Here is a 14024-nt window from a genome sequence, read left to right as displayed (position 1 = left end):
TCATGACAATTTACTTCATATAATTCAGTTGAAATAAACTTATTCTAGAAAGTTTGGAAAAATTAATTTAGCTAATTGACTTGTGTACTTGGTGAAAAAAATTACCCTAGATTTATGAGCAGAACAATAAAGATTTTTTTGCTTTTTTAATTACTTCAACTTTGTTTAAGTTTACTTTAAGTTAGTACCATGTTAATGAAACGTATGAAGAACAAGCTATTAATCATATATGATGAAACATGATTGGTGATGACAATGTTTTACTAAATGCATGAATTATAACAACAATTAGCAAACTGCATCACTACCATATACTTCTGAGTTGGATTAGGATTGACCAAAGTGAGTTACTTTTAAGTTTAAAATGGAAAGATTTGTTCTTTTGTTTTTAACACATAGTTGTCACTAAATCTGGATTTAAAGACGAAAAGAAATGTCACTACTAACTCTTAGACTACTGTTGTTTGACTTAATGGTGGGATTTTTCATCACTTATACAGTGAATCCATGGTTTCAAAGTGCAGAGAAGATTTTTTGACAACAGCCCACAAGTCATAACTCAAATTCATAACCACTAGGCTATGTCTAGCCTTTAAGGTAGGGAAAATAGTTATAACACAATAATCTCAATTAAAGGACTGACCAGAAAAATAAAAAAGAAGCACTTTAAATTGACACTGAATTGTTATATTTGCTCATTTATTTAATTACACTCACTGATGTAATTTGTGGGTTGGGACAAGACTGGTATTTATCCAACCAAGAGATCTTCCCTTCCTTACACTGCTCTTCTACCTGACAGGATCTAGAAGTTTGACACCAACCACAATGATATTTCTCTGGAAGCTCCAAACACATTCCACAATTGGTAGCCATCCCCTGACATCGGTACACCAGCACTGAAAAATCCAAGGAAAAGACATATTAACTTTTGATATCTAATACTACTGATTAACATGTTATTTCATATGTCTTCAGAGAATTAAACTATAGAAATGAAATCAAAGTAAACAATGGAGAAAGACAATAAAAGTTGATTACTCACCATGCATGTTTTCTGGGTTATCTAAAGGTTTGTTGCCCTCCCAAATGACAGCAAAAGTAGCAGATACATTGGGAGCTTGAGTGCTGTAAGTGAACTGATGATAAAAAACAAAAACTAAACATTCTTGCCAATTCTAGGAGGAAAACTACATTTCATTATGTGTATGTAAACATTTCACGTGAATTTATCAATTTATTTGTTTCTCAGAACATTTTCACACATTTTATAAAGGTAAAATTATTCACCATACTAATATACATGTTTATTTCAAATACTTATTTAAATATTAATAAAATAAGTCATTCAGAAAAATATTCTAGTCTTTAGGATTCTTATAAGTTAACTATGCCAGTAAATACTGCAACAAATACTCACAATATTCCCTCTTACTACAATTCTAGGGAAACTTTGGGAATGTTAACAAGAGCTATTATCATTGTTTCATGAATCTTTAAATTAACCTTTATACAAGTCCAAAGAATTTTTGTTAGTGATCTTCTAAAAAGTTAGAATATTAACAATACCTTTCATCAAGATTCACATTAGTTACTTTCAAAGCTAAGTTAGTATCTGCAGAATGCAAAATAATACTAACAATAAGTTTTAATAACTTTAAAATAAACTAGGTTTTTCAAAGAGTTCTGAAACAAGTCTATAAATGGAATGAATCAATATATTCAAGAGATATAAGATACCTTTATAACTTTAAATTGAACAATGGGTTTTTAAAATTCTGAATTATCTGTAGAATTTTGAAACGAACCAGAATTTTCAAGAGGTTTGATTACTTCTGCACCATCATGGGTTTTTAAAATAAATGTCAGTGATTCAGAAAGAAGTTGCAAAATGGGGTGCTTGGTTATACATGCAGATTATACAATGAAAAATATAAGGAGGTACTAAAAGCAACTGCCACCAACAACTCAACTATGGGGGTCTAAAGGCATGCTCCACTAGAAAATTAATATAATAATATAATTTACAGTTACTACCTAAGTCAAATATGTAAATGTAAAGGTGCCACAGTACCCCTACAACACCTAGTTCTGATGCCTCTGAATGTTGTATGTTGATTGAAAGAGAATCCTAAAAATATTTTTAGTTACACTGACCTGCACAATCTGAATATATTGTAACAAAATATAATTTATCAAGAAACGATAGTAGCTTGTGTAAAGATAACAAATAATTCTTATAATTAGCCTTGTTCATAGGCAAATCTCACAAAAAATTAATATAAAAATACTTGTAAAAACTGATCTCTCTAACTTCTCTACAAAACAAGTAAAATTGATATGCACAATATTAAAAGCTTTTTAAAATCTGGGAAAAATGAAATGGCTACATCTTTAATAATACATTTCTTCTTGCTCTTTATATTTCCTTATTATTGTCTTTATATAAAAGGTTTAATCTTGAGAACTACAAGAAGGAAATAATTACCATGTATTATCTGATTTAAAATCCTACTCAGTAGCTAGATAACAAATTATAAAGTAAGGTTACCAAGCAAAATTATTTTAAGTCAAAAATAGTTGAGAAGGAAAGATCTTGCTTTATAATCTTACCTTGATGATCATAAAGGATTCCAAAATGTTTTTATTTTATTTCAATCAAACAAAAGTTAATGTCCTTCAGAGAAAGTAATAACAAGTTATAATATTAAGTTTTGCTCTTAAAAATTATAAGAATATAAAAATGTACAACTAATGATCATCCTCCAAAAAGCAAAATGTCTACATATTCAAAAACATGTGGAACTGTTTTCTTCTTTTAAGTACCTAATGGTACCTCTGGATTTAGCATACTCCCCATATATTTCTCCTCCATGATTGGTCAGAGCTAACTTTACATACTTATAGCATTAAAATATAGGTTTCCTTTTCCATAGAGAACAGAGTGTAGATAATCTGTGTGTTTGTGTAAAGTATGATATTGATCATGGTTTTCTATTCTGATTTTTGCAGATACTAACTGAAGATTTGTGGCATTGCTAAACAGAATTTGGGCACATGATCTATGTGCCAGAGTCTAAAATTACCTCTGGCTAGATCAACAAAGCATTATGATTTGTTTATTGTAGTCTAATCAGAAGAGATCAGGAAGTTCTATGGGTAAAACTATGTTTAATATTTGAAATTTTACTGGTTTATTTTAATACAGACTAAAAAAACAAACAAACTTGGAGTACCTTACGCCTAACTTTTTTTCTGCTCAATGAGAAAAACAGTAAAGTGGTTATGTTATGGTATGGTAAGTATAAAAAAACTTAATTACAGTGGAAATTTGATTAATTTTTTCTACTTATGAATCCTCCATGAGCCTTTTATAAGATAATTTTCAATCTATGAGAATTTCTTATTGTACAACACTTACATTTAACTCACTGCAATAGATAGTGTCTGACAAGAGCTGTGCAGTGACTTGTCTCACTCTTCCTTCAATATTAAATTGGCACACAAATCTTGTAGATGGAAGAAACGGCTGTGAATAAGGAAGAGTACAAAATATTTGCTAAAATGAATGCTACATGTATATGTTATTATCCTATAATGCAAAAGAAATCCTAAATAATTTGAAAATTATCTATTTGAAAACAAAAATAACTAAAACTATAAACATATAAACAATCTTTCTGTGGAAATATAATGATTTTGGCAAATCAGCACTAAAACAAATTATTATCAAACTTTAAAACATTTGAGTTAGTTTTTAAACAAAATAAAATGTTAAAAGAATAAAACATTTATAATCTATTGCAAAGTAATCATGTGAAGTTTCAAGGTGGCTATATTTGTTTCAAATTTCTCCCACCCAAAAATCCTTTCCAACCAAAATTCCAGATTTACACATGTACAAGTATGCTACATTGATATTTCAACCTTACTTTATAACTTTAACTAACTAACACTACTTAGGTTGTAATCTTGCTTTCAATGAAAGATTTTGGAAAACGTTTACTTCTTATTACTACAGAAAAATTTTGAAACAAGGATGTTGTAATCTGATGAAAGAGAGTACAATTTAGTACTTTTATTCCAAAAATAATATCTTGTTTTGCCTTTCATCAAATGTAGCAAATTATATAATTATTACCAAATAAAATAACAAAGTAACTAACTGAGATTACATTAAAATATACTAATTACTGGTATAGCTAAAAGTATAGACTGTCTGAAAATTTTAAGATAAAAGGGAGGTCTGCAATTTTTCCTTGATTTTTTTAAACTTTTAACCCTTTTTCAAGCTCCCCAACTGTTTCAGGTTCAGGGTCTCTCTGTGAATGTTTCACACTCACAAAAGACCTTTCAATGCAGCATTCTTTAAAACGTTTTATTCCATGAGATTTTTTAAGCATCTGATACAAAATAAAAAATAATTTTGATATTTTAAAATATTTCACAATTTTATCCTTAATATGAAAGAAAACACAATAATTACAAAGATTGCATATGCACCATTACCTGTGTGTTCTCCACTCGTGCTTGAATAGCCTTTTCAATGCCCATGGGTACAAGGATTTCAGTAGAGCTACCTGCTGTAATATTAATCATTGGACAAAATCCAGGACCTGACCGGATACTAGGACCAATACTCTTAAAAAATAACAAAAATTACAAAATAATTTATCATAATAAACATTTTTATATATCAATAAATAATATGTATCAACTCACCTTTCACTATTGTTTAATTAATATAAACTAATTTCATCCCCCCTCCATAAACACATTTTTAAGAACAATGGATCTTCTGGAACTGAAAACTTGTCATAGTACTTTTGTTTTTTTTTCCTCACCGCTTTATCTAAAATTTTCAACAATAATTAAAAAGAGAGTTCCAATTTACTCTTTTCAGTATTTTTGGTGAAACAAATATATATTTTTACCTTAATAAAAATTATATTAGTAACTGGAAAAGATTTAGTTTAGTTACCCTCCTTTCCACACTGGACCACGATGTTTATATAATACATGTAATTACTATCAGATCACTTTGCAACACAATGAAGAAAGAAACGATAATGAGTAATTAAAGCACAAAATTTTATTCTATATGTTTTTAGAGTTAGTTGCTGCTCTTATAACAAACAACATCAGCACAAAACTTAATATACACAGTACTACTATTTTATTATTCCAAACATTTTTCAACTTTTAGAAAAACAATGACCTTTGGAAAAAGTAATAAAAAAATGTTTGGCCTTTGGATGACATTCAAGCTTTTCATCAAATTTCTCTGGATTCTATGAAATTGTTTGAGAAAAGATGTTCAAAGAGACAAAGATGCTGTTAGAGATGACATTAGTAACAACAAAATCTATAAAATATCAATACATGAAACTTTTACGTTTTATGGAAACTATTAAGAGAAACATTACTTACACAATACTGTGGTTTAAATAATTTCAAATTATCAACTTACTGCAATCCCTGTGACCAGGATGTCATTGCGACAGTTTTCGCCTGTGTCATGAGTACATCTGTGTCCTCCTACACACCAATCACAAGGAAAACGACTGGATACACACTTGGTGCATCTGTTTTGAATAGCCAAAATGCTAATGTTTAAAGGAAATGCTTCAAAATGTTACAAATAACCATAAATTCGCAACCATAGTTTTATATAAGCATAATAAAGTGGTTTTATTTTTGGTGAACATGCTTCATATTTTGACAGACAATGGAAGTTTAGGTAAGCACAGATTTCTGTTAAGCTAAAAAAAATCAAAAGAAAGGATTGAGTTAAAAACAGTAAATCCAAATCTATGACAAATGACATTTAAATGAATAAGCCCAAACAAAAATCAAACCAAAAATGCTGCATAAATTAAAAGATACAGGATATAATGTGGGATATGAAATGTATCCTGGGTTTTGGAAGTGACTATAGAAGCAAGACTCATATTGTGGTGAGGATACACAATCTATCATTTTTAACCTCCATTTACCAGTCTAATATAAAGAACCAGTCTAATATAAAGAAATTCATAAAAATAATAAAACCAAAATTTGGAAAGCGAAAAGTGGGTGCTCAAGCCCATAACATCACATCCCACATCTATATCATTCTTGATTTCCTGCAAACAGTTGTAGGAAAGTAACTGTTCTCTAAAGTTAAAGAAGAAGAAAATAAAATAAGGTACTACCACTAGGGGAAAGTAAGAAAAACTTACCTCCTGAGGTTGGCATTCCAGCCCCCATTATAGTAGTGAATCACTAATTAGTGCCACAGTAGACAAATTATACTAGTGTGAAATCTAAACTATGTTATTTAAACTAACTCCCGACCACCACTTATAAACTTAATGCTCTTGTAATTTCTATTTTTTTATTATTTTATTTTTATGAATTTCTTTATTTGAAACTGAGAAACAGAGGCTAAGACCAATAGATGGTATGTTCCCACCGCAATGTGGATCCTACTTTTATAGTCACCTTAAAAACCCAGGACATATTTTATATCACATTATAGCCTGTAACCTTGGAATCCTTTTAATTCATGCAGCATCTTTGGTTTGATTTTTGTTTGGCTTGTTTTTGTTCAATTAAATACACACACACACACACACACACACACACACATATATATATATATATATATATTAGTCCTTGTGTTTTTGAAATAATTTGACTTTCCAAAACAATTTCAAATTTTCAAACATACCACACCACTGTAACCCAATAAGAGTTTAATATTACAAAGAACCTTATTATATTTCAGAATAAAGAATCAAAGTTAATATAATTAATGTAAAAGCTAAATTAAGAATGTTTTTTCCTTAAATAATAATCATAATGATTAAAAATTAAATTTAATGTGGCAGCTATTTGAATTAGCAAATTACAAGAATCAGCTTACGAGCTATATGTACTGCAGTCGTAGAAAGTGAAGTTTGTGGCTACAAAGTCTGGACCAGTCTTCATTCTTACAGATAGCTTAGCAGTAAAGTGATCTATAGAACCATATATTAAAATACTTGAGGAAAATAAATAATATTACATGACTTTAATTGCATACAAGTTACAATGAATTAAAAAATATTAACTTTTCATGCACAGAATTTTTGGAAAACAAAAATATCCCATTTTGATCTTTTTCACCATTTACAAATATAACCGAGTCTCACTTGGTTACATAATAGTGCTTTATAGTGGTGGAACAAATTAATTACTGAAAAGATTTAAGAAATTAACATAACATCAATTAATCATAATGTTACTTACGTTCACCTAAAGGAATAGATGGCAGTGAGTCAGTATGTGGCGTAGCACATATCACCCCATTAGATGAACGAGAAGCATTGGAGACTAGTGTTTTCCTATATGCTGTGAAGGCACACAATAACTGTCCCTCCAGCACAGGTAAGTTATCTATAACTAGTGTAAGCTAGAAATAAACATATATGTATATATTACACTAAATAAAATAGTTATTCTTTGTTGATTCAATACTTTACACTAAACATATTCTATGTTCTTCTAGATAAAGACAGAAAACACACTTAAATTATAAATTACAAGGAGGAAAGAACCAACTTAGATAAAATATAAACCATTTTCTTTACTACTGGGAGTCAGAACTATAATCTATCCACAGTCGTTATCAAGTTAAAAAAAGTAAAAGTATTGCTTTTTTTATTTTTACACAACTGTTGCAAGAACTACTCATTTCATATTGCTCTTAAGCTATTATGAAAGCGTATTTTCATTCATTGATAATAACATAACTCGTAAAGGTATTCTAAATATTTTCTTAAAAGATCCATTTACATCTTAAATGTTAAAAAATAAAGAAACTTTCAAGAAGGAATGTCAAATTATTCTTCAGTAATAATGTATATGATCTATATTTTATATGGAATTTTATTCCTGTGGTATCATCTGGTGATAATTATATAAATTAAATTTGCTTGAATATTACTATATATTAAAATGTGACATAACTAATGATGATCAGTTTTGGGCAATTGTAAACTTCCCTTTTACAAAAGAGTATTGTACTTAAATAAAAGTTTGTGAATTTAACAAAATAAGTTCTTCAAACTTGTAAACATTCCACCAAATTTAAAGCAAGTACAACTTATTACCCATTCTAAAAATAATGATAAATTACCATTTTTGGTACAACTATAAAAGAAACAAATTTTAAACCATTAGCTCACATGAACATTTAAAATAATGTTGTTCTAGATATTAAATACTTAAAGGATATGACAACCTAAAACATACTGCATACACTTAAGTGCAATATTCTAATTTATGGCCTTCAACAGACACAAAGATTACTCTAACAGTTCCACCACAAAAAAGGATCAATACAGAGAAGTTGATACATGAAAGATAAATCTCTTTAAAAGTATGATTACATATTACTGTTCCACCTGAAAAACTAATCTCTACTTCTTTTGTTAGATTCAAATAGTTCTATTACAGTAATCTCTTGTTAGCTCTCTATTACTATTATGTCCACATCATTAGTCCTAATGATTCTAAACTGCAATAATTATAGGATCTTTTCCCTATTGCTCTGTGAGGACAAGCCCTTTATTTTTAGAACTTGGCAACTCTGTGGCAATAAGATTAACCTTCACGTGATTCAAGTGAAACAAAAATAATTATATCCAGTCTATAAAAGCAACAAGTATGTTTATTTGAATGCTTAAAATTTAAATATTTAACTTTATAATAATTATATTAATATAAACTATGGTAGTAATAAAATTAAAGAAACTTATTCATATAATGATTTTAAAGTTTAAACATTAAACATTTATTCAAAATATTGATTAAAATATGAATACAATGGGTACTTGAGTTTAATGACGAAGAAATAGTAGAAGGAAACACACACTATGTCCATAACTGAGCATGTTAGAATTATGTATGTTTAATAAAATAGTGATCACACAAAAATGTTCTATCATAATATGAAAGGTAAGTACAAAATCATATTATCTATTACAGGTTTAAAATAGTCCTGTTTCAACTATAATAAAAAGTATAAACCTGGAAGATACACCCTACCATCAATATCTATACTTTAGAACTAAATGATAGAAGCTCTAAGGACATTGTCGTTTTTAATACATTTATAAGTTACTTTCTCTATATCAGGGGTTCAATTCCCCTCGGTGGACTCAACAGATAGCCCGATGTTGCTTTGCTATATGAAAACACACACACGTTCTCTCTCTCTATATATATATATATCCATATATGTTCATGATAAGCTGGTATGATATAATATTGTACTGTGCTTTTTGATGAGTTTAGGGTTCAATGAATGTTTTTGACACAGACAAAAATTTTAATAACGAAAACCTGAAACCATTGAAACAAGACATCTAGTAAGTGATTAAACACTAAAAACTTTTTCAATGCTACTCACTTTCTATAACCTGATGTTTAACTACATAATAGTCAGTGATCCCACAAAAATGCAAGAAGTAGCAATATCTCTAAACATTTTCATAATGGCTGAAATGAAAAATACTTCCTGTAACCTTGTGTTCAGTCATGCACTCAAGTGTTAGACAGAAGGACTAAAAAGTAAGCTCTAATCATACCCATATTACATGAAATCTATAGAAAATGTTTTAAAAGAAACAAAATTAAAAGTGAGAAAGGTAACCCAAAAGTTATAGATGACAGCTGGATTTGGCAGAAAAGAAAAATTCAAATTATAGAAAGAATAACAATACTTCATGAGCAATCTCTTTCACTAGCTACACCTTATGCCAATGTTAAACATTATAAAATTTATACAAAACAAAAAGCCATATAACCATTGATTATAATACATTTTTAAAATAAAGAACAAAGTTCAGGAGGAAATTAAATAGACAAAAAACACATAAAATAATATCAAGAGATTATGATGAAACAAACCAAAGCCAAGAATAATACATACTATACGAGCTGTTGTCCTCTGAATCTGTGGAGGGTTAACATTGGTTATAGTTGTACATTTGCCACTTTTGTAGGATAACCAGTAAAGTGGATCTTCTGCAGCTTGAGCACAATCGCTTCGTAAACTACATCTGAATTTAAAAAAAAGAAAAACTTATAACTATGACATCAAAACCTTACGATAAGTATAAATAAGTGAACATGCCAAAGAATGATCACTAGATATCAAACTTAGAGATTATTAGAGGCAATATTACACAATGTTAGTGAAAACGTACTTTATAAAAACTCTTGCAACCTGACTCAAATTTAAGGTTTATAATTTTAATGGTAGTGTATGAAGCAATTTTGGTTCATCAGATGTTTATTGCTACTTGTAAAGAGACCTTTGAAACTTAGTTTCTTCTGACAAAATAGTTTGTTTTCTTGCTAACAATCTAACAGGCATTGCAGAAACTGTTTGTAAAATGAAACAAAATTAATGATGTATAAACATCTTTATAAAAGTTTTGTCACTACATTCAATAACTTAATTTGTTTACTGACTAGTATCTTATCAAAATAAAACAGAGAAGAATGTTCAAATATTGAAACATAAAGAATAATATAAATTCAAATGAAAAATAAAGCAAACTAAATAACAAAAATCCAAGTTACAGTCATAACAGTTATGTTAATGTTATACTGCTATAGGAAGCAATTTCCATTTTAAGGGGATTTGCCACTTGAAAATTTTTGAAATTTTAATGCTATAACATTGAATCTTGAGCAATTTTAACTACAAATACTACATACACAGTGTAATGTATTAAAGTAAAAGTCTTAATACATAAGTTGTAGTTATCCATGCAATGGAGAAAAGGTTAAACCAAATCTGATTGGCCTTACTTCCTCCTATGGCTCTGTGTTACTACCTAATACAACAATTACAGATTAATGTATTTAAAAAGTGAAATGTGCTTAAACCTAATACACATTGAATGTATAATAGTTAAAATCAATCTCATAAGTTAGAAAAACAATTTGCTAGTTCAGGCCTATGGAGATAGTGCTTATCAAAGTTATCAAAACAGTACTATGCAATTAATGTTATTTAATAAAATTTACCCATTAAACTATATAGATAAATCACAACTTCTCTTTCTTTGCTTTAAATGTGTTTATCTTAACATTTGAATTATCATACTGTGTTAAATACAAAGTTTTAATAATTTAATCCACTAAATATAGACTAATCCACTGACACCATCTCTTCATAGTAATGTATATATTGAAGCAAAAAGTCTAATTCATGAATATCAAAAAGTCTTTATCACTTTACATGACTGAAACACCTTGATCACTATGGATAGCAGATGATAATTTATAAGCTGGCTTTTATTTAACCTTTTCATAAAAGCTAACCTATAAATTCACATGATATACAATGCCTTATGTTGGCTAAGCATTATTTACTGATTTTGTGATTTTACTTCACAATAAAACTAATGATAATATTTTTACAAATTTTTCTTTACTAGCCATATACTAAGGGTTTCCAATAACAATAAATATAATAACATAGAGACTGTGGATTTTATGAGCAGCATGCTACTGCCAATAAGGCTTTTCATTGAATATGTGGCATGAAGCAAGATGCTATTATGTTTCTTCTTATTGAAAAACCTGTTGTATATATGGGCAGTAAAGAACAAAACAGTATTTATTATGGTAAAGTCGATCTACTTGTTTTCTAAAGAGCACCATCCACAGTAAGGATCCTGGGCGCCAAGACATGTTCGGCAATTATTGTACATCTTACAATCTTGTACCTTTACCATGGAAAGCTGTAAAGTAAGAAAAAGAATTAGCTTTAATGACACTATAATAAGTATATCATGAAACACTGCAAAATGGAGATTTCCAAACAAAACATAGTTTAAAAGTTCATTTTTCATTATTATTTACATCTGATGAAAAAAGGTATACCTTTCCATTGCCTTGGGGTATAGTATTGTGTCATACTTTTCTGTCAAGAAGCTAGTAATATCTTGATTCTTTTATAATGCCAGCAACTTGTTGGTGTTAATTTAGAGTAAGTTGAACCAAAACTAAAGAATTCTACATATATCAAAAAAAAAAAATCTAACATTATGTTTGTCACCTTTCATTTTTAACAACTACAACAGTGAATCATCCTAGTACTAGTGAAAGCCAGATATGTTTCTGTTTGTGTATTATGCTATTAAAGAATACCTTATATGTATTAAGGAATACCTTAAAGGTTATTAAAAACTTTCAGGCATTATAATTATCACTGAAGGTGAATTTTACCACATATATAACAATAATGTCTTATAACTCTCAACTTACTGACTTGATTTTATACTAATCACTACCAATGAGAAGCAAAATTTGCATTATCTTATCATAATGGATGTAGATTTTATATATGTATCTATGTAGGTGACTGAAATAATAAATACAGTGTGGCACCATTATTTCAATGACACCAGAAACAAATGAAAATCCATAAAACTTCACATCTTAAGATTCAGATAATTAGAAAAGTAACTATGATATATTCAACAACAATTTCTTTAACACAGAAAACAAAGTTAAATAAAAGTACTTTCCTCATATTAAGAGCATGACTTTCACTAGGGCTGCACACGAGGGTTTCATTACATCTTTATTTATATAATTTGTAAATATATAATAAAAATGAAGTTCTTATAAAAATTGTTATTTATTTAATAAAGCATACCACTTTTAACATATACAACATTGCAGTTTATATTAGCACAATCCGAACACTTTTCCCGTGCATTACTTATCAGAAAAGGGGCCCAGCATGGCCAGGTAGGTTAAGGCATTCGACTCGTAATCTGAGGGTCGCGGGTTCGAATCCCTGTCGCACCAAACATGCTTGCCCTTTCAGCCGTGGGCGTTATAATGTTGCGATCAATCTCACTATTCGTTGGTAAAAAAGTAGCCCAAGAGTTGGCGATAACTAGTTGCCTTCCCTCTAGTCTTACACTCCTAAATTAGGGGCGGCTAGCTTTGCGCGAAATTCAAAACAAACACATAAACACTTAAGAAAAATCCTTGGCCAACTCTTGGGCTACTCTTTTACAAACGAATAGTGCGATTGACCGTAACATTATAACGCCCCCACGGCTGAAAAGGCGAGCATGTTTGGCGCGACGGGGGATGCGAACCCGCAATCCTCAGATTACGAGTCGCACGCCTTAACACCCTTGGCCATGTCGGGCCTTTTCAGAAAATGTTCACTTTTCCTATTTTATTTTTGTAATAAAGTATGAATACTATTAATAATTACTAGCACAAACAGCCACCCGTAGGGTGACGTTTCTGCTCTTACTCAATAATTTTATGTTTGTTTTTCTCTCTTACCAGTTCATAACTCTAAATGTAAAAAAAAATCTAACAAAAAAAATTGAATAAAGTAATTTTATTTGTAAGGTACAAATGAAACGCCACCTGTGATTAGTGGGATTAACTCCAATATATATTGCACTGTGTTGCGTAACTCGTGTTTTATTATTATTAGGAATGCTGTAACAAAGAGATTCATATGCAGAGCAACCAATGTTTGACATACTGTAACGGATTTACCGTTGTACGTTTATTTTAATACTTACCTTTGTTTCAGTATAGTATTTTAATGCAAGTGACGTATATTTAAATATATTTGTGTTAAGTGTGTGTGTGTTCTTATAGCAAAGTCACATCGGGGTATCTGGTGTTTCCACCGATGGGAATCGAGTCCCTGATTTTATCGTTGTAAATCTGTAGACTTACTAGCAGATACCCCAATGTAGCTTTGCTATAAGAAAATACACACATACCCGTAGAGTTACCGCTATTCCAACGAGGTACAATTGAAATAGTAATACATAAAGTACGTAACATAATAAATACAGGCATGCCAACGACATTTATGAAAAAGAGGAAAGGGTATTTTGCCTGGCGCCATAGCGCGGCGCAGCCGCGCCTGTCTAGGATGTCCGGGGGTATGCCCCCCCGGGAAATTTTTAAAAAATGGATGCTATTTGGTGTAATCT

At 29.7% G+C, this 14024-nt stretch overlaps 1 protein-coding gene across 6 annotated transcripts in view; it reads right to left on the bottom strand.

Annotated features, from left to right (window-relative positions):
• The window catches only part of LOC143236602 (plexin-A2-like), a 226557-nt gene that overhangs the window by 21153 nt on the left and 191380 nt on the right, over positions 1 to 14024 (bottom strand). For all 6 annotated transcript variants that reach the window (XM_076474908.1, XM_076474912.1, XM_076474910.1 and 3 more), the window contains 9 exons: positions 11683 to 11783; positions 9959 to 10088; positions 7273 to 7435; positions 6908 to 7001; positions 5471 to 5585; positions 4510 to 4641; positions 3422 to 3529; positions 1046 to 1139; positions 718 to 899 (listed from right to left, as the gene is read on the bottom strand). In XM_076474908.1, coding sequence (XP_076331023.1) covers positions 718 to 899; positions 1046 to 1139; positions 3422 to 3529; positions 4510 to 4641; positions 5471 to 5585; positions 6908 to 7001; positions 7273 to 7435; positions 9959 to 10088; positions 11683 to 11783 — 1119 coding nt within the window. The remainder of the gene's footprint in view (positions 1 to 717; positions 900 to 1045; positions 1140 to 3421; positions 3530 to 4509; positions 4642 to 5470; positions 5586 to 6907; positions 7002 to 7272; positions 7436 to 9958; positions 10089 to 11682; positions 11784 to 14024) is intronic.

The sequence above is a fragment of the Tachypleus tridentatus genome, chromosome 13, assembly GCF_004210375.1.
Source record: "Tachypleus tridentatus isolate NWPU-2018 chromosome 13, ASM421037v1, whole genome shotgun sequence".
Lineage (NCBI taxonomy): Eukaryota > Metazoa > Arthropoda > Merostomata > Xiphosura > Limulidae > Tachypleus > Tachypleus tridentatus.
The sequence above is the reverse complement of the archived record's forward strand: the minus strand, read 5'-3'. Positions and strand labels throughout refer to the sequence as shown.